The following is a 26,804-nucleotide window of genomic DNA, read 5'->3' on the forward strand; positions in this document are numbered from 1 at the left end:
CGGCAGGCATGCGCAGTCGGCTGCCCGAGGCCTAGAAGTTTGAAGCCACCGCCGGAAGAAGATGCAAAGAGAGGCCGTTCTTGAAGAAGATGGAGGCGGCGCTGGAGAGTTCTCTTGCAGCATTGGGGACACTCCCAGTGCTGTTTGAGTGCTAGGGAACGCCCCCAGTGCTGCAAGAGAACTCATTTGCATACCGGTGAAAACTGGGATTTCAGGCGAACGGCGTTGCCGAGAAGACATCTAAAGGTGGGAGAAGAATAGACTCCCTTAAGGCTATTCCTAAGTGTTAGGGACAAAAAAAAATTACTTTTAATGATAGGATCCCTTTAAAGAGGTTTTCCAGGACTTACATATTGATCACCTATCGTTGGCTCATATTGCAGCTACAAAGAGGGTCCCACACTGTGGAGGACCCCACATGTCCATGCAGTATACGGAGAACCAATTGATTTCAATGGCAAGACTGTAATACTTCAACCCCCCTGCGGAGGCACTGTAGGATAGATTATTAAACACTTTCTGGCGGGTTCCTCCATGGATTGCAGCTGAATCCAGCCTAAAGAGATTGTTCGAAGTAGATAATCCCTTTAAACATGACAATTTAAAGAGGAAGTACAACAAACAAGAAGACAAATCCTGGGGGGTATAATGTAGTCACGCATCTGTGATACAGCAGAAGGCGCTGTATTGGTTACCACATAGGACGTTGCTTCTAGTGGGTATATAAGTGACTTCGGGCGCCGTAACGTGGGGGATTAGTAATTAGATAAGAATGTGAGATAATGATTTCACTTGTTCTCTGCGAAGGACACTCAAGTGATTTAGCAATGTAAACATTCGCGGGGCCGAGAGGCGCAAACATGACGCCAAGACGGGGAGATTCCGTTACCAGACTGAACAGGAGTCAATTGTTCTAAGAAGGTCATTGCTTATACACATGGAGTTCTTAATGGGGAAATGTTCCTTAGGATAAGTCATCTATATCTGATCGATGGGGGTCCGACACCCAGGACCCCCACCGATCAGCAGTTTGGAATGATCAAATAAGTCCTGCAGCCTCTTCACTGAATACCACAGTGCCATATATGATCTAGTGGTTGTTCTTGGTACTGCAGCTCTGCAAACAGGCCATGTGACCGATGAACATGTGACATCACCGACCTGTGATCGGAAGCAGCGCTACTGCATGTTCACACCAAAGATTAACAGCGGGATCCCCTGCCTGGCTTCATCGCACTGTAGCTACCAGTTTGGTAGCATTGGTTAGGTGCTATTGCAGGTTTACAATTCTTTGTTCTGTTCCTCTGTTACTCCTCCTGGAAATGTATCGAAAACAACTTGGTTCCTCTTATCAATAGAATGTGTCCTGGCGTTGATAGTTCATGGAGAATACAATCATTTACTTACACAGACTTGTCAAGGATCTGACAGATTCCCTTTAAAGGGGACCTTTCACCACTTCCATTAACTCCAACCTTTTGCACCCCTCAATAGGCGCCACTCTGCTGATTCCAGCGCAGTTGGAATTTTTTCTCTAGCCCCTACCAGTCCTGAGAAATCGTTTCTATTACTTTCAGCACACCCTATGCTAATTGGCTTCTCTACTGTAGGGTGGGCGGGTCCCAGACTCTCTGCTCCAGCCCTGGACCGCCCCAACAGCAAAGAGCCTATCTTGAATAGTAATAGCACTGATTACTCAAGAATGGTAGGGGCTAGAGAAAAAATTCCAACTGCGCCAGAATCCGTGGAGCGCCACCTATTGATGAATTGAAAGAGTCGGCATTGATAGAGTAGCTGACAGATGCCCTTTAAGAAGGCATATTGGAAATATTATGACATTTCAAGTGAACATATTTTGCCATTTCGACTCCAGTCTAAAAAAATTCCCATGATCCTCCCCGGGGACACATAATTCTGCAACAGCTGGGTTGCTGTAGGTCGCCAGGCGCTCTTTAGATCTATGCGGTAAATGTGCTCATTTTACGGCAGTTATTCACAGCCGTGCGTCTCGTGAATCGGTAATAATAAGGAGAAGCCCTCATCTCATTAACATAACAGGCTTTTTAATTAAACACGTTTTCATTTATTTTGATTGTTTTTTTTTTTTTCTTCCAGATTCGGAGAGATTTTTAATGAGATGACTTTTATATATCCTACTGATTCAGACACGGCGAGGAGATGGCGGCACGGATGGATGTAAATGGAGCGTGTCAGCATCTGTTTACTCTGCTGTCTCCTTCTTCTCATAATTGTGATGTATTTACAGAGAACTTCCGCATCACAGAAGACGCTTTCATTTTAAAGATCATTTCCCCCCGAAAAAAAGGAAAAATTTTTGAGTAAGTCCTTGAGTCGTCCTGTTTTCTGAAGTTGTTAAAAAAAAAATCTATTCAGATGTTTAGAAGTTTTTTTTCAGGGTAAATGGAGTGTAATTCAACTTTCCCAGACTCCTGAACTGCAAATCTGCATGGTCAAGGGGTTAGGTATTACTATACACTATCTATCTATCTATCTATCTATCTATCTATCTATCTATCTATCTATCTATCTATCTAGACACAGGAACATTCAGGTCTTTGGAGATGGACTTCTTTGGTCTTCTTTCTTTTCTCCATGCTCAATGTGGACACAGGACACAAGGACACAGGACAGAGGTTGAGTCAACTTTAATCCATTTCAACTGGCTGCAAGTATGATTTAGTTATTGCCACCACCTGTTAGGTGCCTCAGGTAAGTAACAGGTGCTGTTAATTACACAAATTAGAGAAGCATCACATAATTCAAACAGTGCCAATACTTTTGTCCACCCCCTTTTTTATGTTTGCTGTGGAATTATATCCAATTTGGCTTTTTGACAATTCTTTTTGTGGTTTTCCATTGAAGACAAATTAAATGAAGATAATACCAAAGAATGTGTGATTGCAATCATTATCTGGAAGAAACTGAGTATTATCTGATAAGATTGCAGGGGTGCCAATACTTTTGAACAGCACTGTATCTATTATCTATCTATCTATCTATCTATCTATCTATCTCCAGCACATGGAGCATCCAGTACATCTGGACATTACCTGTGTAGTGTACATTGAGGCGTCTGACTCACGGATAAACAGAACGTCTCGCTTTAATGGCTTTATACAAAAATGAAATTGACTGGAGAGAAGAGAATTTCTAGTCTCAGCCGCATTTGATTAAAAATCATTATCTCTCCGGTTACAGTATGTGTCCTCTGAGCTAAGGAGATAATGGAGGGATGGAAAATTACCAAAATAATGCAGAGGGTGTTTGTGTGTGGAAACGTGTCTGTACTCCTCATATCTGTCTGTCTGTCTATCACATATCTATGTGTCATCTATCTATCTATCTATCTATCTATCTATCTATCTATCTATCTATCTATCATCTATCTATCTATCTATCTCCTATCTATCTATCTATCTATCTATCTATCTATCTATCTATCTATCTATCTATCCATCTCCTATCATCTATCTCCTATTTATCTATCTATCTATCTATCTATCTATCTATCTATCTATCTATCTATCTATCTATCTCCTATCTATCTATCTATCTATCCATCTCCTATCATCTATCTCCTATTTATCTATCTATCTATCTATCTATCTATCTATCTCCTATTTATCTATCTATCTATCTCCTATCTATCTATCTCCTATCTATCTATCTATCTATCTATCTATCTATCTATCTATCTATCTCCTATTTATCTATCTATCTATCTCCTATCTATCTATCTATCTATCTATCTATCTATCTATCTATCTATCTATCTATCTATCTCCTATCGATCTATCTATCTATCTATCTATCTATCTATCTATCTATCTATCTATCTATCTATCTATATCTCCTATCTATCTATCTATCTATCTATCTATCTATCTATCTATCTATCTATCTATCTATCTATATCCTAGGACAAAGCGCCCTGTGGATTTACAGTAAAGCACACCTGCAATGCTGCAAACCTCTGCTCCCCATAGTGCCGCGTCCTCCGACCTGTAATGTCAGGCAGCCCCTGGAAAGCAGCCAAAATGTTATCACGCTCCCCTTCCAATGGGTGTACGGATGAGGCGCCTGTCCTGTCACTTTCCTGTACATTACATGGGGGGGGGGGTAATTACCATTATAAGTGAATTCTCCATTCCCCCTGTCTCTTATTTCTGACGCCCACAAAATGCATTTGATAAAAAAAAACAAAAACCCAAGTAATTATAAGCAAATGACAGTCATTTCCATCCCCTTTGTGATCATCCATTCTAATTACCGCCACATAACGTCTAATAGTTTCTCGTCGCGCACCTCGAAGACTCCGCCGCGTACAGTACAGAACAGGTGTTTGCTCGCCCCGCGCCTCCATAAATAATGCAGCTCCGCGTTTAATCAGCCGCACGCTCCGTACCAGGCTTCTCCTTACAGCCGTCCACCCTCAGTAAATCTCGCATTCAGGTCGACAATGGCGCCGGAGCGCGTGGCTCTCGTAGATTCGTGCCTAATTGATAGTCCGCGAGGATATAATGTTATCACTGTCAGAGCTATTGAAATGCAACACCTACGCCGAGACAAATAAATCACCCGATCCTTTAACGCCGAGGCAAATGAGTACTACATTACAGACCAGAAGAGGCCATTAATCACCGCGCCGCAAACAATAAATAAGACCGCCGCACCCATCAATCTCCCACGCCGTCCCTCCGCTCCTATTACATGTGTGAGTGCGACGTGGGAGGGCGGAATCAGGCCGCACGCAATGGAGTAATAATACAAAAAATAATACCGGGTCAATAGGTGGCTTTTAACCCTGGCAAGGAGAGGAGGACAAAGGGTTAAAAGGAGCTGCCAATTTTTTATTTGTCACCGATTTTTTAATTTATTCATTAAAACCAGATTTTCTAGTCGGTCTTCGTTTGATTTATTTTATTATAGATTTTTTTTATTCTATAGGGCTTCTCCTCTGCTCTGTTTGCAGCATTTGGTGACGTCCTTTACAGCACAGCTGTTTTCTAGGCATGCTCTGTGCAAGGAGATAAGCGGTGACATCATCTATTGTCACTAGAGGTGTTATCTATAGAGGTGTTATCTGTCGGCCATGTGTATAATGTAACTGCTGCCAAGAAAACGTCCACAGAACTGAAAATTGTCAGTCTATTATTAGGCTTAGTGGTCAGAGTGCAGATTACGGTTTAAGTTTTGGTGACATTCCCTTTAAATGTCATACCTGTCCATATATGAACAATTAAATTACATGTTTGGTATCAGATCTCTGTCCACCATGATTACAAGGCCTCTAAGCCACCCTTATTCCAAACTAACCCTCTTAAAGGGACTCTGTCACCAGAAAAAGTATATCAACAAAACCTACAGCTGGATAGGTTAGGGTCACCTGAATCAAACCGTGTTTGCCCCGTGTGAATAGTTGCCTCCATTGCTGAGATATCGCTGCGATACTGGAGCAATAAGGGCGCAGCCATTACTTCAATGAGCTCATTTGCATATCAATAAAAGGGCAATATCTTGGCAACAAAGACACCGATTCACAAGGGGAAAACACCGTTTCATTCAGATGACCCTAACCTATCTATCTGCAGCCTAGGTTGATATGCTGGTTTCTGGTGGCACACTCCCTTTAAATTAGCTAACGTTTCTTGCTACTGCATTGCACCCTGCTTAGCATTTATTCTGGTTCTGTTATTTCTTTCTCACACCATGACACCCCAACCGTAGTTACTAGGCCCCTTTATCTGTATCCCAGTTTCATTTGGCTTGGCAGCAGCTTCCTGGCATTGACTGTTACAGTTGATACTGATATAGAAGGCTATATATGACTGATATGCGCTTTCTCATCCACACAAAGGATATCACTGGGACTGATCCGTGGGGGTGTATGTGATAGGGCTCCTGCCACTCCATCGGCGAGCCTCAGAATACTCGTTTTTTATAGAGAACATCCCCTTTAACAACAGTGAGGCTTCTAAGAAAAATGCAATGAAAGCTTTTCTGCTCTTCTAATTGTGACTGTGTGGCAGAACCGAGTGTCCTACTTCCATACATTGCTAACTTTAATGTGTGTCGAGCAGTTTTGTGCTCTCGAAGTCTCCTAAAAATCTGTCTCTAAAGACCGACCCATCGGGTCACAGGATAGATAATTGCCTTAGTGACCATGTGGCTTTAGAGGATTGATCAGACAATAATAGGTGTGAAAGCAGAACGAACCCTTACACTCGCAGGATAGAAGCGTCCACGTGGGGGATTTGTTCCAGTTATAGATGGTGAGGGAAGCCATAGCTTACAGCCATTATATCGCGGCTACAAAGCATGGCATGATATAAAGCAGCGAGGAGAAACCACTGGTATACAGCAACCCCCCCGCCGAGGTGTGATTACTGGAATATATCACTGGCAGGAAAAGTCACCGACAGCCGAGAGCGACCCGGCAGGACTCACAGGGCCCCGAATAATCCAAAAATAAAGAGGACGACTCTGGCACAATGTGCATAGGAGCAGTATTATAGCAGTTATATTCTTGTACATAGGAGCAGTATTATAGTAGTTATATTCTTGTACATAGGAGTAGTATTATAGTAGTTATATTCTTGTACATAGGAGCAGTATTATAGCAGTTATATTCTTGTACATAGGAGGTAGTATTATAGTAGTAATATTCTTGTACATAGGAGTAGCAGTATTATAGTAGTTATATTCATTGTACATAGGAGCAGTATTATAGTAGTTATATTCTTGTACATAGGAGTAGTATTATAGTAGTTATATTCTTGTACATAGCGGGCAGTATTATAGTAGTTATATTCTTGTACATAGGAGCAGTATTATAGTAGTTATATTCTTGTACATAGGAGCAGTATTATAGTAGTTACATTCCTGTACATAGGAGCAGTATAATAGTAGTTATATTCTTGCACATAGGAGCAGTATTATAGTAGTTATATTCTTGTACATAGGAGCAGTATTATAGTAGTTATATTCTTGCACATAGGAGTAGTATTATAGTAGTTATATGCTTGTACATAGGAGTAGTATTATAGTAGTTATATTCTTGTACATAGGGGCAGTATTATAGTAGTTATATTCTTGTACATAGGAGGCAGTATTATAGTAGTTATATTCTTGTACATAGGAGTAGTATTATAGCAGTTATATTCTTGTACATAGGAGGCAGTATTATAGTAGTTCTATTCTTGTACATAGGAGCAGTATTATAGTAGTTATATTCTTGTACATAGGAGCAGTATTATAGTAGTTATATTCTTGTACATAGGAGTAGTATTATAGTAGTTATATCCTTGTACATAGGAGTAGTATTATAGTAGTTATATTCTTGTACATAGGAGCAGTATTATAGTAGTTATATTCTTGTACATAGGAGGTAGTATTATAGTAGTTATATTCTTGTATATAGGAGCAGTATTATAGTAGTTATATTCTTGTACATAGGAGGTAGTATTATAGTAGTTATATTCTTGTACATAGGAGTAGTATTATAGTAGTTATATTCTTGTACATAGGAGCAGTATTATAGTAGTTATATTCTTGTACATAGGAGGTAGTATTATAGTAGTTATATTCTTGTACATAGGAGTAGTATTATAGTAGTTATATTCTTGTACATAGGAGGTAGTATTATAGTAGTTATATTCTTGTACATAGGAGTAGTATTATAGTAGTTATATTCTTGTACATAGGAGTAGTATTATAGTAGTTATATTCTTGTACATAGGAGCAGTATTATAGTAGTTATATTCTTGTACATAGGGGGCAGTATTATAGTAGTTATATTCTTGTACATAGAAGCAGTATTATATTATATAGTGTCTGTGATTGGTGTTGCATTTCAGCCCCATTCACTTGGGTGGGACGAAGCTGCAAATAGACCAGGTGATGAATGAAAGCAAAGGTGTCAGACCCCCCACTACTCAGATATCGAGAAAGTCCTGGTAAAGTCCTTTAAGGTTGGCAGTTTCAGGTTTACAGGGTAAATCTATCAGGTGACAGCCTTGGCTGTACAGGAATGTGAATAGTACGATGGATTCCAGACATTAATGTCTCCCTTGCACATCATGTTCAGAGCTAGACAGTAATCCCAGAGATAATTGCTCTATTGTGATCCATTTGTGAATTTTGGTGCATTTGTGAATTTTTTCGGCTGTCGTGTTGCAGCAGTCAAGGCCGCAGGTTTTACATAAGAGAAAGTATTTGTATTTGTCAAGAATATTCTTAGGATTTAACGCAGATGATGTCACATTTCTATGAAGGGGGCACACGGGGACACGGAGAGCGGTGGCGTGTGGTCCTTCTTTTCTTGACAGATTTGTTTGGAAAAAGGGTCAAATAGGGAGTACGCTTATAAAATATTCACACTCCGGTCCGCCGCCACCGCTCTACAGAACACAAGAAGCAGCTGCGTCTGGCCAGAAAATCATCACACTACATTAATAGGGGTCGATTTTCTTAAAGGGGATGTATCATCACAAACAACCTCTTCAGTAAGGGGGCTGTACTGCTGATTCCTAGTAGATTGCAACCATACACTCTAGTCTCATTCCGCTTCTCTCCCGTCTCCACATACCAGTTGTGTTGGCGTTGTCTCACTGTCTTGGTTCCAAAGCCCAGGTCAGCCTTAAAGGGTTGGTCCAGGGCTATGATATAAATTGCTGAAGACTCTTCACTACTTACTAAGTACAGTGCCACACATTACATAGTGGCCTTGCTTGGTATTGCATCTCAGCCCCATTCATTGCGCTGCAGCATGGCCATGTGACCAATGATGTCACTGTCTCAGAAGAGGAAGTTTATTTCAATATCATAGTCTCTGAAAATCCCTTTAATGTGCGTAGTTCAACTGTTTGCACGTCAATCTATCTTAGACTGGTCTCAAGCAGTCTCAGAAGCAGGGACTCGGTCTCTCTCTATCCAGTCACGGCAGTCAGACATGGTATCTAGCAGTCTCCATAGTCTCGAGGCCGTAGAGAGGCCATAATACATACCTACTACCGCTTTCTAGCAGTCAAGAGTAGGGTTGAGGGATCGGGAAAGATCGGATCCCAATTGGCGATCGAGCAAATTTCACGATTGCGATCGGCTGGAAAATGATCGAAAATCGAATTTTACAATCCATCCTGGAATCTCAAGATCGGCTCATCCCTACTGTATATATAATATACAATTGGGGTTGAGCGATCGGGATCAGGAAAGATCAGATCCCAATCGAGCAAATTTCACAATTGCAATTGGCTGGAAAATGATCGGAAATCGGATTTTAAAATCGATCCTGAAATCTCAAGATCGGCTCAACCCCATTCAAGAGTCAGGACAGTCCCCCGTCTCCAGGGTTGACCAGTCTAGGGGTGTCATCGTTTACGACTATAGTGTGGTGCTTCCATTCCTGTGAGCTACTGCTATAAGGCACACGTTATTCCCCCAGAAGTGGCTTATTCCAAAATCTGATGTGTTTGTAGTCAATGAGCGCCTATGTGAGATCGGCCGCAGACAGACATCTCCCCCGCAGGGCAAATAGGGTATTACATGGTAATCACTCAGATGACTGGATGTAATACATGGACAGTCTAAGACCCTGGAAATAAGAGGCCCTGCTGGTGATCAACTCTCTGCTCCGGCTTATACTTCTGATGATGGAATTAACGGTAAAAACACAAGATTTCTGGGCACTTACCTGAGTACACATCATAGCCAAGATTGTCTTCTGACTCATAGGGATCTTCATCCTGCACAACAGGCAAAGGAACATCATGAGTGACCGTGGGGACTACTTAAAGGGACAGTAAGCCTGGAACTAAATGATAAAATGTACACAAAAACATTATGGAAAACGAAGGAGGAGCTTAGCTAAGGGGCGTGGCTTAGTCTTCAGTAGATGCAGGGAGAAGGGCTAGTGCTGCAGCAAGTTGCCTTACACCAGGTCCGATCTAAAGTTTATGAGGAAGAGGGGAAAATAATCTCAACGTTTTTATATATTTCTGTTTCTTCTGAGGTGAGACTGGAAAGGACCAAAGAACTTAAAATAACGTAAAACAAAAATACTCGGAATGGTAACCATAAGATCCTGGCTGGACCAATACGGACCATCAAAAGTTCTAGTTGTCTGCCATTCCCCATTATGTTTGTATACACATTAGGTCTCTGTGACGTAGAGTCTGTAGTGCCCTGCACATGGCTGCCTGTCCTGATGCCAAGACATATCACTGAACAAAATAGAACTGCTGACCTTGACATCCTCCTCTTTGGTCCAATAAAGACCAAAAAAACTACTAGTTCACCAGTCCATAAGACTTCAGTGACGTTGTGTCTGTAGTGTGCCTACTCATGGCTGCATGTCCCGATGCCAAAGGATATTACGTCACTGTAGAGATTATGACAGAAACAATAGAAATGTTGAAAATATGATCCTTCTGTTTAGTCAAATATCAACCATCAAAAGTTCTAGCTTGATGGAGAGAGACCTCAGTGACGTTGCATCTGTAGCACACTTACACATAGCCGTATGTGCTGATGCCAAAGGATGTTATGTCACTGTAGACGTACATGTGGGCATAATAGGTGCACTGTAAGGCTCCGTGCACCCAAATGTGCCATCGGAGGGGAGTCTGAGGGTCCTTTCCGTTGAAAATACAGCAGGTCTGGGTCATCAGAACAGAACGTAAGCCCCTATAGACATAAGTACAACAGTGCAAAGCTGTCCCCTACCAAGCCAAGTGTGCACGTCTATAGGAGAATGAGGAAAGCATTTCAGTGGTGTCTCATTTATAGACCACTGAATCTACATAAGGTCCATGATCCCTCCGATTTTATACATGGCCTCTGTAGGGTGCCACACAAAGTGCCTATAGGTCTGGTATGCCATGTGAACGCGCCCTTACACTGCCGTGTAAATCCTGCATGAATCCTATAGTCTCCACGCGCCATTTGTAGTCAGCGAGCAGCTACCTCGAGACGTCCCGCTGAGCTCTCTCAAGTCACTGTGGAAAATTGTCTCATTCTGTCAGACGATTTGTAATCCTGATCTTGCAGATATTTCCCGGGTAACGCTCCATGTATATTAAACCTCCAGCCCTAAAGCCACCAGGAATAAACCAGGGATGAAGCTGATATGTGATGTGGCGCCCCCTCCCTGCTGCTCCTATTATAAATTCATGAAGGGAAGGAAGACGATGCTGCTCCTGATGTCAATGTGACAGGCGCAGGTAGGATATAATGTACTGACAGATACATTTCCATCAAGTCCACCCCGCCAGACAAGACCGTATTTCACAAACGTCCCGAACCAATAAAGTTACGAGGTTGTCACCGAAGGGGACGATAGGCTGTGGATTGCACCCCATGGCGCCATAGACATAGCTTGGCATCACTTTTTTCATCCTTGCCTTCCAGGAATCATCATTTTTTCATATTTTCATCAATATTACCATTCAGGGGCTTGTTTTTTTGTAGGATGAGCTGCGCTTTTTAATGGCACCATTTAATGCTCCATATAATGTATTAAAAAACTTAAGTAAAAAAATCTTTGTGGGGTGGAATCAAAAAGAAAAGAATGCAATGTCTCTTTTTTTTTTTTAGTTTTCATTTTTACAGGGTTTACTGCATACGGCAAGTCAGTCCGATTACATCGATTCCAGATGTCTATAGGTTTGATATATTTTATTGTTTCCACAAATTCAATGTTTTTTTTTTGTTAGTTTGTTTTGTGTCCCCATAACTTTTTGTTGAAGGAACTGTATGAGGACTTGTTTTTTGTGGAGTAAGCCGTAGTTTTATAGGTACTACATTGCAGTATGTCTTTTTGATAATTTTTTATAATATTTTTTTACAGAAAGGGCCAAAAATCAGCAACTCAAGCAATGCCTATTTTTTTTTAGGCGTCACTATGCAGTTATTTCCAATCCCACAGGGGCTAACTGTATACCCCAGCCAGCACCTTCTGTGTATGGAGTGGGGTTATCATGTTAGCCATCCCCCTCAGCATGTGAAGCATATGTATGTCACACATTGCAAAGGTGTTAAAGGGATCCTATCATTGGATACCCTTTTTTTTCTGACTCACACATCCGAATGGCCTTAAGAAAGGCTATTCTTCTCCTACCTATAGATGTCTTCTCCGCGCCGCCGTTTAGCAGAAATCCTGGTTTTCATCGGGATGTAAATGAGTTCTCTTGCAGCACTGGGGGAGGGCCCTAGCGCTCAAACAGCACTGGGGGTGTCCCCAATGCTGTGAGAGAACTCTCCAGCGCCGCCTCCATCTTCTTCTGGAATGCTCTCTCCCTGTTTCTTCTTCCTTCCTAGGTTTCAATATTCTTGGACTGCGCATGCCCGGGCCACAAGAAAATGGCCACTTACACAGTAAATAGAGTGGCAGTGCTCATGTCTAGCGACTGCTCCTTTTGGATGGGGCAACGGGAACTATGAATGGCAGGATAACCCCCACCACTGAGCATGCTATCCTCTATCCTATGGATAAGGGATATCATTAAAACTTGGTCCAACCCCTTTAACCCTATGTATGGTACCATATGTGAATACCTGAGTACGCTGCAGATTTCCAATGTCACAGACACCCAGCCTTGGTGGCCTTGTTACTCAATATATTGTATGTTGTACGACAGGCGCAGGCGAGCGGGCAGGGCGCTGTTGTTTCACACTCCGTGCTTTGGTTTTCAGTGGAGGTTACCCACAGTTCAGTGATTCTTCATTCACAGCTTCTTCACCTGTTCTGTCCCTGCCGCTATTGTGCTGCGCCGGGAGTTATACGGAAACATGTAACAGACACCGCAGTGTGCGGGCGATGCGGATTATAGGGAGACAATGTTAGAGGGATGGGTAATTATCAGCATGGGGCGGGTAATATTTCCTCTAATGTGACTTCTGATGATCTGGAATATCTCATGACCCCAAATATCAAAAAAAATCGGAGAATCCAAAAGTAGAACGAGCGTTGGATCAGTCAGGGAAGTCATCGAGAATCTCTCAACTCCCTTGATGTCAGATTAAAGGGAGTCAGTCAGCAGGTTTGACCCCCACAGTGGATACATATAAACATACCCGGAGCTACGGGTAGGACTGAGAAATCCATGTTGTAATGCCCCCTAGTGCCCAGGAGGAGGCCCCTTCATGTACGGTGTCTCCCTGCTCTCCCCGTCCTCTATATACCAGAGGGGTCAAACCTGCTGACAGACTCCCTTTAACACCACACAGCTTTGGTTTATGACAAGTGCTAAGACTTCACTATAATTTTACTAGCACCTACCGATTCTGATTCGCTGCTGCTCGTCTGCTCGGACGCAACGTCCTGGGTTTCTGTGTTGTAGGACATGACGTGTCAGTAAACGGTACAATGGCGGACGGTCTCCAGCTCTGCGAAGAGGAGTCAGAAAATTATTTTGTTGCCCCAATACTACACAGCAAACTCTACTGCAAAAAAAATCTCATACAAATGGAATTAGTGTGACTTGTCTACCGAGCCTAGACTTATACACACCGGCCAATATGAAGAAGCAGTGCTGCAGTGTAAAGCAAGGAGGGAGCAGAGATGATAACACTACGAGCACTCGAAGTGGCTGATAACACAGAGCAATAGCTTGCACGTACATGTATAGTAAACAGGTCTCGTCATCCCTTTAAGTACTTAGCTGTGAGTCCGTCCACGCCCTGATCTCTCGGATGCCTGCAGCGGGGATTACCTGCATCTTATTGTTTCCGGCTTCCCTGCTCTGAGGTACTTAATGGTATCCAGGTAATTACACTAATTACACGATGTCCATGTACTGCACAGACAATCAGCCCCCGGGGGCCGGGACTTGCTGGGCCCCCGGGGGCCCCCTAACGCTGCATTCAGTCTACATCACTATCCACATACAAGTCCATTCAGCTCAGGGTTCATGTTACTTTAATAGGTGGAGATCAGCGGCGACCAGAGGCAAGCAATGCCGCTTATCTTAAAGGGAAACAAAAAATCAACCTGCCTGAATTTAGTTTATTCCATCCCTTATAGTCTCTGTAGGCCCCCGGACATTTGTGGGACCCTCATATTTGGGAACTGTTCTCTGAGGTAGCGAATAGGCCGCACATCTCTGTCCATTACATTATGTGTATAGAGAGGTCTCATTCCTGTATAGATGGGGGGTCTGGGGTGTATCCTGTGCAGAGGGAGGATCGGATTTACAGCCTGTAGAGATTGGGGGCTTGTATAGGTTGGGGGGGGGGTCTGTATAGTTGGGGTCTGAATAGATAGGGGTTTGTTCCATGGTCTGGTGAATCTGTTTTGGGGTTTAGAAAGATGGGGGGTCCAGAATGGGGTTTTGTAGTGATGGGGGATCTGGGCAGGATTCTGTATATACGGCTTTGGGTCTGTATAGATATGGGTTACGATATGTGGTCTGTATAGATGGGGAAATATGGTCTGGGGTCTGTATAGATGGGCTTCTGATATCTGGCTGACCTACATGGGGGTCTGATCTGGCATCTGTATAGATGGGGATATGGTCTGGGGTCTTTAAAGAGGGTGAATCTGGTTTGGGGTTTGTAAAGATGGGGGATCTGCTCAGGATTCTGTAGCGATAGGGAGATATATGGTTTGGGGTCTGTATAGATATCTGGCTGACATACATGGGGGTCTCTAAAGATGGTGAATCTGGTTTGGAGTTTGGAAAGAATGAGGTTCTGTAAAGATGGGGGGGGGGGATCTGGTCAGGATTCTGTATAGATTTAGAGGGTCTGGTTTGGGGGATCTGTTCTATGGTCTGTATAGATGGGGATATTTGATCGGGGTCTATATAAGTAGCGGGTCTGGTTTGGGATCTGGACGGACGTCTGTATAAATGTACGAGGTCTGGTCTGGAGTATGGCGTAGTGGGACAAATTAAAGCTGACCTGGCCGCCCCTTTAAGAGCAGTCTCTGTGTGTTTACCTCCTAATCCAGACATGATCCCGTCTTTCGATCCCTCTGTTTGCGGGAAGGTTTACACATTAACCACAGTCATGTCTTCCTATTCATGGCCGGCCGCTCAGGAATGTCATCTACACAGATGGGTGACCGCCGGCGGCGCTGCGATGGCGACTTTCTCACCAGTCCTCCTTGTCATTAACCCTTTCAGGCTTGCACCCCAGGGGTGCCTGTATCATTTACTAAATCTGAAAATCAGAGCGTCCCCATACACAGATGATGTATATCTGTGGTCCAGTGGTTTGGGGGTCCTATTATTTGCCAGATGGCCATGAGCATCGCAACTTTTACATCGGTGCATCGATATTGGGGCGTCACCATCAGTTGGGGGTGTGACCTGACCCAGTATTTTGGCGCCATCGGTCATGATTTTTGCAAGTGGCATGCCCCATAGACTGTCCGATACATGAGGTCCAGGTCCAGCATTGGTATCACTATCTTATAATTTGGATGGCCAGATATGTCGTTGCTTTATGACTAGTGGTGGTCTGACCTCTGGGACCCCCCACTGAACTGGAGAATAAAGGCATTGCAATGTTCTTTTAGGACCCCTTCATTGCCCTATAAGTTTCTGATGCACTAGAGATGATATTAGGTAGGGGGTCACTGGCATCATGTGAAGGAGGCAAAGGTGGAGTTCATGCTGTATAGATGGGGGGTGCTGATCTATGCTCTGTATAGATTAAGGGTCTGGGGTCTGTATAGTAGGGTGTTTGATCTAGGATCTGTATAAATGGGGAAGTCTGATTTGGTGTCTTTAATGTTTGGGAGTCGGTATAGATGGAGGGTATGATCTGAGGTCTGTATAAATAGTAGTGTCTGGGATCTGTTAAAATGCAGGTCCCATATGGTTGGGGGTCTGGTCTGTGTCTTGTATAAAAGAGGGGGTGCTGATCTGTGCATTATATGAGGTCTGGGGTCTGTATAGATGGAGGGTCTGATCTTGGGTCTGTATAGTTGGAGGGTCTTGGGTCCATATAGAGGGAGGGTCTGTATAGATGGAGGGTCTGATCTTGGGTCTATATACATGGAGGGTCTGTATATATGGAGAGTCTGAGGTCTGCATAGATGGAGGGACTGTATAGATGGAGGGTATGATCTTGGGTCTGTATAGATGAAGGGTCTGGGGTCTGTATAGATGGAGGGTCTTTGGTGCATATAGATGGAGGGTCTGTATAGCTGGAGAGTCTGAGGTCTACATAGGTGGACAGACTGTATAGATGGAGGGTCTGATCTTGGGTCTATATACATGGAGGGTCTGTATATATGGAGAGTCTGAGGTCTGCATACCGCAGATGGGAGGACTGTATAGATGGAGGTTATGATCTTGGGTCTGTATAGATGAAGGGTCTGGGGTCTGTATAGATGAAGGGTCTGGGGTCTGTATAGATGGAGGGTCTGGGGTCTGTATAGATGGAGGGTCTGGGGTCTGTATAGATGGAGGGTCTGGGGTCTGTATAGATGGAGGGTCTGGGGTCTGTATAGATGGAGGGTCTGTATAGATGGAGGGTCTGGGGTCTGTATAGATGAAGGGTCTGGGGTCTGTATAGATGGAGGGTCTGGGGTCTGTATAGATGGAGGGTCTGGGGTCTGTATAGATGGAGAGTCTGGGGTCTGTATAGATGGAGGGTCTGGGGTCTGTATAGATGGAGGGTCTGGGGTCTGTATAGATGGAGGGTCTGGGGTCTGTATAGATGGAGGGTCTGGGATCTGTATAGATGGAGGGTCTGGGGTCTGTATAGATGGAGGGTCTAGGGTCTGTATAGATGGAGGGTCTGGGGTTTGTATAGATGGAGGGTCTGGGGTCTGTATAGATGGAGGGTCTGTATAGATGAAGGGTCTGGGGTCTGTATAGATGGAGGGTCTGGGGTCTGTATAGATGGAGGGTCTGGGGTCTGTATAGATGAAGGGTCTGGGGTCTGTATAGATGGAGGGTCTGGGGTCTGTATAGATGAAGGGTCTGGGGTCTGTATAGATGAAGGGTCTGGGGTCTGTATAGATGGAGGGTCTGGGGTCTGTATAGATGGAGGGTCTGGGGTCTGTATAGATGGAGGGTCTGGGGTCTGTATAGATGGAGAGTCTGGGGTCTGTATAGATGGAGGGTCTGGGGTCTGTATAGATGGAGAGTCTGGGGTCTGTATAGATGGAGGGTCTGGGGTCTGTATAGATGGAGGGTCTGGGGTCTGTATAGATGGAGGGTCTGGGGTCTGTATAGATGGAGGGTCTGGGGTCTGTATAGATGGAGGGTCTGGGGTCTGTATAGATGGAGGGTCTGGGGTCTGTATAGATGGAGGGTCTGGGGTCTGTATAGATGGAGGGTCTGGGGTCTGTATAGATGGAGGGTCTGGGGTCTGTATAGATGGAGGGTCTGGGGTCTGTATAGATGGAGGGTCTAGGGTCTGTATAGATGGAGGGTCTGGGGTTTGTATAGATGGAGGGTCTGGGGTCTGTATAGATGGAGGGTCTGTATAGATGAAGGGTCTGGGGTCTGTATAGATGGAGGGTCTGGGGTCTGTATAGATGGAGGGTCTGGGGTCTGTATAGATGAAGGGTCTGGGGTCTGTATAGATGGAGGGTCTGGGGTCTGTATAGATGAAGGGTCTGGGGTCTGTATAGATGAAGGGTCTGGGGTCTGTATAGATGAAGGGTCTGGGGTCTGTATAGATGGAGGGTCTGGGGTCTGTATAGATGGAGGGTCTGGGGTCTGTATAGATGGAGAGTCTGGGGTCTGTATAGATGGAGGGTCTGGGGTCTGTATAGATGGAGAGTCTGGGGTCTGTATAGATGGACGGTCTGGGGTCTGTATAGATGGACGGTCTGGGGTCTGTATAGATGGAGGGTCTGGGGTCTGTATAGATGGAGGGTCTGGGGTCTGTATAGATGGAGGGTCTGGGGTCTGTATAGATGGAGGGTCTGGGGTCTGTATAGATGGAGGGTCTGTATAGATGGAGGGTCTGGGGTCTGTATAGATGGAGGGTCTGGGGTCTGTATAGATGGAGGGTCTGGGGTCTGTATAGATGGAGAGTCTGGGGTCTGTATAGATGGAGGGTCTGGGGTCTGTATAGATGGAGGGTCTGGGGTCTGTATAGATGAAGGGTCTGGGGTCTGTATAGATGGAGGGTCTGGGGTCTGTATAGATGGAGGGTCTGGGGTCTGTATAGATGGAGGGTCTGGGGTCTGTATAGATGGAGGGTCTGGGGTCTGTATAGATGGAGAGTCTGGGGTCTGTATAGATGGAGAGTCTGGGGTCTGTATAGATGGAGGGTCTGGGGTCTGTATAGATGGAGAGTCTGGGGTCTGTATAGATGGAGAGTCTGGGGTCTGTATAGATGGAGGGTCTGGGGTCTGTATAGATGGAGGGTCTGGGGTCTGTATAGATGGAGGGTCTGGGGTCTGTATAGATGGGGGGTCTGGGGTCTGTATAGATGGAGGGTCTGGGGTCTGTATAGATGGAGGGTCTGGGGTTTGTATAGATGGAGGGTCTGGGGTCTGTATAGATGGAGGGTCTGTATAGATGGAGGGTCTGGGGTCTGTATAGATGGGGGGTCTGGGGTCTGTATAGATGGAGGGTCTGGGGTCTGTATAGATGGAGAGTCTGGGGTCTGTATAGATGGAGGGTCTGGGGTCTGTATAGATGGAGGGTCTGGGGTCTGTATAGATGGGGGGTCTGTATAGATGGAGGGTCTGGGGTTTGTATAGATGGAGGGTCTGGGGTCTGTATAGATGGAGAGTCTGGGGTCTGTATAGATGGAGAGTCTGGGGTCTGTATAGATGGAGGGTCTGGGGTCTGTATAGATGGAGAGTCTGGGGTCTGTATAGATGGAGGGTCTGGGGTCTGTATAGATGGAGGGTCTGGGGTCTGTATAGATGGACGGTCTGGGGTCTGTATAGATGGAGGGTCTGGGGTCTGTATAGATGGAGAGTCTGGGGTCTGTATAGATGGAGGGTCTGGGGTCTGTATAGATGGAGAGTCTGGGGTCTGTATAGATGGAGGGTCTGGGGTCTGTATAGATGGGGGGTCTGGGGTCTGTATAGATGGAGGGTCTGGGGTTTGTATAGATGGAGGGTCTGGGGTCTGTATAGATGGAGGGTCTGTATAGATGGAGGGTCTGGGGTCTGTATAGATGGGGGGTCTGTATAGATGGAGGGTCTGGGGTCTGTATAGATGGAGAGTCTGGGGTCTGTATAGATGGAGGGTCTGGGGTCTGTATAGATGGAGGGTCTGGGGTCTGTATAGATGGAGGGTCTGGGGTCTGTATAGATGGGGGGTCTGGGGTCTGTATAGATGGAGGGTCTGGGGTTTGTATAGATGGAGGGTCTGGGGTCTGTATAGATGGAGGGTCTGTATAGATGGAGGGTCTGGGGTCTGTATAGATGGAGGGTCTGGGGTCTGTATAGATGGAGGGTCTGGGGTCTGTATAGATGGAGGGTCTGGGGTCTGTATAGATGGGGGGTCTGGGGTCTGTATAGATGGAGGGTCTGGGGTTTGTATAGATGGAGGGTCTGGGGTCTGTATAGATGGAGGGTCTGTATAGATGGAGGGTCTGGGGTCTGTATAGATGGAGGGTCTGGGGTCTGTATAGATGGAGGGTCTGTATAGATGGAGGGTCTGGGGTCTGTATAGATGGAGGGTCTGTATAGATGGAGAGTCTGGGGTCTGTATAGATGGAGGGTCTGGGGTCTGTATAGATGGAGGGTCTGGGGTCTGTATAGATGGAGGGTCTGGGGTCTGTATAGATGGAGAGTCTGGGGTCTGTACAGATGGAGGGTCTGGGGTCTGTATAGATGGAGGGTCTGGGGTCTGTATAGATGGAGGGTCTGGGGTCTGTATAGATGGAGGGTCTGGGGTCTGTATAGATGGGGGGTCTGGGGTCTGTATAGATGGAGGGTCTGGGGTTTGTATAGATGGAGGGTCTGGGGTCTGTACAGATGGAGGGTCTGTATAGATGGAGGGTCTGGGGTCTGTATAGATGGAGGGTCTGGGGTCTGTATGGATGGAGGGTCTGGGGTCTGTATAGATGGAGGGTCTGGGGTCTGTATAGATGGAGGGTCTGGGGTCTGTATAGATGGAGGGTCTGGGGTCTGTATAGATGGAGGGTCTGGGGTCTGTATAGATGGAGGGTCTGGGGTCTGTATAGATGGAGGGTCTGGGGTCTGTATAGATGGAGAGTCTGGGGTTTGTATAGATGGAGGGTCTGGGGTCTGTATGGATGGAGGGTCTGGGGTCTGTATAGATGGAGGGTCTGGGGTCTGTATAGATGGAGGGTCTGGGGTCTGTATAGATGGAGGGTCTGGGGTCTGTATAGATGGAGGGTCTGGGGTCTGTATAGATGGAGGGTCTGGGGTCTGTATAGATGGAGGGTCTGGGGTCTGTATAGATGGAGGGTCTGGGGTCTGTATAGATGGAGGGTCTGGGGTCTGTATAGATGGAGGGTCTGGGGTCTGTATAGATGGAGGGTCTGGGGTCTGTACAGATAGGGGTGAGCTGAGGGGGGTACTATTTGTATTGCAGGTGTCCTTGTCATTAACCCTTTCAGGTTGGGGTATATACACTGCTCGCTCCTGCTCAGTATCAGCCCTGTGGCCCCTTTGTTGGCAGCTCCGGTGGGGCCCAATACGTTACAATAGTATAATATATATAATAGTATCCCAGCAGTATAACACAGGACTATACATCACTCAGTATTATACACTTCTATAGATATGACATGACATTCCCCGTGCACACAGTCACTATACACCCCCCAGTCTCTGCCCCCTCATCCTCTCACCTTCTCCCCTCCGGGCTCTCCCGGGCATCCTCTCTGCCCCTCACGTACTAGTAAGCGCAGCTCATCCTCCTCATCCTCCTCCTCCTCCTCCTCCTCCTCCTCCGGGGCCATGTGCCAGCCCTGGAGAGTCTGTGTATACTTATCTCCACGACAACCATTCACCTCCCTCTACTGCGTTCCGAGCCTCGCTCTGAAGCGGTGCTGTGATTGGTTACAAGTGCGTGACCACGCCCACTGTGGCTGTGACAGACGGCCGTGTGTGTTGTGTGCAGCCTCATAGACACAACAGCTGCCCAATCCGATGGCTGCTTTCATTTCTCAGAGGGCTTCTTCAAAATGAGAGCTGGAATCTGATTGGTTGCTCAGGGAAAAGGCCCTGCCAGCAGTCTTAATAAAATGGTTGCTAAAGACAATATTTTAATAAATCTCACCCAAAATGGAGGAGAATTAACAAAGCCTGGATTCAATTTTCAGACTTGAGGCCCGTTGAGAATATAATATTTATAAAGACCCCTGACACGCTGCCATTTGCGGCACAAACAAGCGGCGCGGTCTTCTTGTCGCCCACCGTTTACTTACGTTATCCATCACTTCTACAGATAGACTGTACATCTCTTTCCATGTCATACGCCAGACATCCATTTGTCACAACGTTAAAAAGAAAAACGTATTCCGTGCGGTATAACGGCAAAAACAAGGCAAAAATAATATGCCTAAAGGATAGTGTAATGACGGGACGTACACCATGCTTAATTTCCGCTGTGCAAAATCCGCACCGGAATCCATTGATGCAAAAATTCACAAAATCGTGCGGTTTTTTGTTGCATATTTTGCGTGCGATTGCTTCAAATTTGCTACGAATTTCTAAGCAATACAAAGCATAAATAGCGCGCCGCCGCTTTATTATTTGCAAATTTTTGTCCACTACATGTGTAAGTGATCTATTTAACCCCTTAAAGACACGGCCATTTTCAATGTTTGACCTTTGTTATTTTTTCGTCGACATCTATGGGCTTGTTTATCATTCTGTCTTATAAGGGGGGAATTTTTTAAGCTATCGACCCCAGTTTTCTGATGTAAATGGGTGTCAGTGTGTCAGAACTAGGGTACGTGGCGGCCTTTTCATGTGCCACATTCCTTGTTCTATGCCTCGCTCGCCACTTTTGGCGGATTGAGGCAAAACCAAATACGTCTCATCCTGACAACTTTATTACAAATGATGACAGAAAACTGGAACAAATTAGGGCGGGTTCACACCTGCGCCCAGTCTCCGTTTTCAGGTTTCCGTCTTCTGCCCGAGCAACTGCACAGGAGACGGAAACCGGCAGGTTTGAATGGGTTTGCAAAGTGTCCGCCTGTGAGCGCCCGTGAGTGTCTTGTGCCTCTCTGTGGCGAAACCTGTTTCTTTAACCGGACACAAAGTCGCACATGTAGGAGACCAGAAGACGCTCACGGGTGGACACTGACTGCCAGGTTTACGTCTCCTGTTGGCAGAAGACGGAAACCCACAAAGCGGAGAGCGGGCGCAGATGTAAACCAGCCCATACATAGATAATCTACACTAGTTCCTGACTGGTGTGGCTTTACATTCCCTTCTTTTAGGGGGCGCTCACACTACCGTCGGTGTCCGACAGGTAGTGTCCGCTCAAAATCTGGCACGGACATTAGGAGCAGACACTAGCTGTGTCTGTGACACTTGTCATTCATTTAAATGGGCATCGGGTGCGTTCTTTTGCACTCCGTGCCTGTCCTTCCCTGTCCTCATGTAAAGATGTCCGACTTCTCAAGCGGACAGAAGAACCCTACATGTCGGGTTTTTCTGTCCGCTTGAGAAGTCGGACATTTTTACATGCGGACAGGGAAGGAAGGGCACGGAGTGCAAAAGAACGCACCCGATGCCCATTGAAATAAATGACAGGTGTCACGGACACAGCTAGTGTCCGCTCCTAGTGTCCGTGACAGATTTTGAGCGGACACTAGGAGCGGACACTACATGTCGGACACCGACGGTAGTGTGAGCGCCCCCTTACGCGTTCCTCGGGCTAGTGAGAGACATTAATGAAGCTGGCGTAAGAAACGCCAGTCTTAAAAAATTCCTCCCAATTGTGTTGCAGTCAGTGAACAAATTATTTGTCGGGTAATGTGGAGAAAAAAAAAAAATCACAGTTCCGCCAATTATTTTATAGGTTTTGTGTTTATGGCATTTACTGTGTTGTAAAAATTTAGCTGTCACTTTGATGCTGCGGGTCAGCAGGTAATGGTGAAACTAAAGATAAATAATTATTTTGAAGCTTTATTCCCTTAAAAACATTTTTTTTTAAAAAAATTTGCTTTGCGTTGTCCTGCATATTTCGCTCTTATGAGGGCTTTTTTTTTTTTGTGCCGAGCTGTAGTTTTCAAGGGTACATAGAAGTAGGTGTTATGAATTTTTCATATTTTTGTGCATTTTTGTAGCAGGGTTTAATAGAACGACAAGGATGGTAGATCTGGAAGTCTTCAATAGGCTTCTAGCCACGGTGGCTACCAAGTTTTGTCACATGACCAAAGATTGATGGTTTGCTTTGTGACCAGTTCATTAATATTAGGCAATGGAGTCATATTGGCACCCTGAGGGTATTGTAGCCACGACTTCACATTGCTCATCTTTTTTTGGGGGGGGACTTTTATAAATAGCAATGTAAAAAGTTGGCAGGTAGCTCAAGGGACTCAGCTCCCGAAACCCCCGATGACTAGCCAGTTGTAATAGCCACGCGTTTCCCCACAGTGACCACTAGTGGATAAATGAAGTATTACATGGTGTCTATAATACATAGACCACCACGTCCACCCGCAGACCTGATGTCTTAAAGTTGCACTTTACTCTGGTGGAGCCCCCAAGTGGAGGACCCTCTCTACTTAGGATGTCCTTATGCCCTAAAAGTCTATGGACAGGGGCTGTCACCATGAGAGAACCCCGTTAACTAATGTATATGAGCCCGCGGGCTACAGTATTTCTTATTTTGCTTGCAAATTTTCTTCTTTGATTCGGAAGGTAAGTCGATTAACTTGCATTACTGCCACAAAGCATGACGTGTTTACATAGCAGATGGTGCAGATTGTGTACTGCATCTGAACAAATTGAATCAATCCATGTCTTCTGAAGGAAATCTGTCAGCCTAAACTTGTTATAATATGATTTAGAAACATTTCCCCTTGTGTATATTTTAGTGACTGCGCTGCGTACAGAAAACGAAATGTAGATATTTTTTCTTTACTGAGTTGAAACTTGGCAAAGTTCATTTAAAGGACAACTCCAATTATTAAGGATATAAACGTCAATAATGCCATAAACGTTATTGAATTGTGCTAAATATCATGATAAACAATAACTACTATAATACTGCCCCCTGTGGAAAGAAATATAACTATTCTAATACAGCTCTTATGTACAAGAATATAACTACTATAATACTGCTCCTATGTACAAGAATATAACTACTATAATACTGCTCCTATGTACAAGAATATAACTACTATAATACTGCTCCTATGTACAAGAATATAACTACTATAATACTGCTCCTATGTACAAGAATATAACTACTATAATACTACTCCTATGTACAAGAATATAACTACTATAATACTGCTCCTATGTACAAGAATATAACTACTATAATACTGCTCCTATGTACAAGAATATAACTACTATAATACTACCTCCTATGTACAAGAATATAAATACTATAATACTACCCCTATGTACAAGAATATAACTACTATAATACTACTCCTATGTACAAGAATATAACTACTATAATACTACTCCTATGTACAAGAATATAACTACTATAATACTACTCCTATGTACAAGAATATAACTACTATAATACTACTCCTATGTACAAGAATATAACTACTATAATACTGCTCCCTATATACAAGAATATAACTACTATAATACTACTCCTATGTACAAGAATATAACTACTATAATACTGCTCCTATGTACAAGAATATAACTACTATAATACTACCTCCTATGTACAAGAATATAACTACTATAATACTGCTCCTATGTACAAGAATATAACTACTATAATACTGCCTCCTATGTACAAGAATATAACTACTATAATACTACTCCTATGTACAAGAATATAACTACTATAATACTACTCCTATGTACAAGAATATAACTACTATAATACTACTCCTATGTACAAGAATATAACTACTATAATACTACCTCCTATGTACAAGAATATAACTACTATAATACTGCTCCTATGTACAAGAATATAACTACTATAATACTGCCTCCTATGTACAAGAATATAACTACTATAATACTACTCCTATGTACAAGAATATAACTACTATAATACTACTCCTATGTACAAGAATATAACTACTATAATACTACTCCTATGTACAAGAATATAACTACTATAATACTGCCCCCTATGTATAAGAATATAACTACTATAATACTACTCCTATGTACAAGAATATAACTACTATAATACTACTCCTATGTACAAGAATATAACTACTATAATACTGCTCCTATGTACAAGAATATAACTACTATAATACTGCTCCTATGTACAAGAATATAACTACTATAATACTACTCCTATGTACAAGAATATAACTACTATAATACTACTCCTATGTACAAGAATATAACTACTATAATACTACCTCCTATGTACAAGAATATAACTACTATAATACTACTCCTATGTACAAGAATATAACTACTATAATACTACTCCTATGTACAAGAGTATATCTACTATAATACTACCTCCTATGTACAAGAATATAACTACTATAATAATGCTCCTATGTACAAGAATATAACTACTATAATACTACTCCTATGTACAAGAATATAACTACTATAATACTACTCCTATGTACAAGAATATAACTACTATAATACTGCTCCTATGTACAAGAATATAACTACTATAATACTACTCCTATGTACAAGAATATAACTACTATAATACTGCCCCCTATGTATAAGAATATAACTACTATAATACTACTCCTATGTATAAGAATATAACTACTATAATACTGCTCCTATGTACAAGAATATAACTACTATAATACTACCTCCTATGTACAAGAATATAACTACTATAATACTGCTCCTATGTACAAGAATATAACTACTATAATACTGCCTCCTATGTACAAGAATATAACTACTATAATACTGCTCCTATGTACAAGAATATAACTACTATAATACTGCTCCTATGTACAAGAATATAACTACTATAATACTACCTCCTATGTACAAGAATATAACTACTATAATACTGCCTCCTATGTACAAGAATATAACTACTATAATACTACTCCTATGTACAAGAATATAACTACTATAATACTACTCCTATGTACAAGAATATAACTACTATAATACTACTCCTATGTACAAGAATATAACTACTATAATACTACCTCCTATGTACAAGAATATAACTACTATAATACTACTCCTATGTACAAGAATATAACTACTATAATACTACTCCTATGTACAAGAGTATATCTACTATAATACTACCTCCTATGTACAAGAATATAACTACTATAATAATGCTCCTATGTACAAGAATATAACTACTATAATACTGCTCCTATGTACAAGAATATAACTACTATAATACTACTCCTATGTACAAGAATATAACTACTATAATACTGCCCCCTATGTATAAGAATATAACTACTATAATACTACTCCTATGTACAAGAATATAACTACTATAATACTGCTCCTATGTACAAGAATATAACTACTATAATACTACCTCCTATGTACAAGAATATAACTACTATAATACTACTCCTATGTACAAGAATATAACTACTATAATACTACCTCCTATGTACAAGAATATAACTACTATAATACTACTCCTATGTACAAGAATATAACTACTATAATACTACTCCTATGTACAAGAGTATATCTACTATAATACTACCTCCTATGTACAAGAATATAACTACTATAATAATGCTCCTATGTACAA

General features: G+C 43.4%; 1 protein-coding gene across 1 annotated transcript in view; it reads right to left on the reverse strand.

Moving 5' to 3' along the window:
• AGBL3 (AGBL carboxypeptidase 3) overlaps nucleotides 1–20,833 on the reverse strand; it is a 60,335-nt gene extending 39,502 nt beyond the window's left edge. The window contains exons 1-3 of the mRNA XM_075275308.1: nucleotides 20,764–20,833; nucleotides 13,298–13,404; nucleotides 9,713–9,764 (exon numbers count right to left, since the gene is read on the reverse strand). Coding sequence (XP_075131409.1) covers nucleotides 9,713–9,764; nucleotides 13,298–13,363 — 118 coding nt within the window. The 5' untranslated portion in view covers nucleotides 13,364–13,404; nucleotides 20,764–20,833. The remainder of the gene's footprint in view (nucleotides 1–9,712; nucleotides 9,765–13,297; nucleotides 13,405–20,763) is intronic.
• Between the last annotated feature and the right edge of the window lie 5,971 nt (nucleotides 20,834–26,804).

The sequence above is a fragment of the Leptodactylus fuscus genome, chromosome 5 (genome assembly GCF_031893055.1).
Source record: "Leptodactylus fuscus isolate aLepFus1 chromosome 5, aLepFus1.hap2, whole genome shotgun sequence".
Lineage (NCBI taxonomy): Eukaryota > Metazoa > Chordata > Amphibia > Anura > Leptodactylidae > Leptodactylus > Leptodactylus fuscus.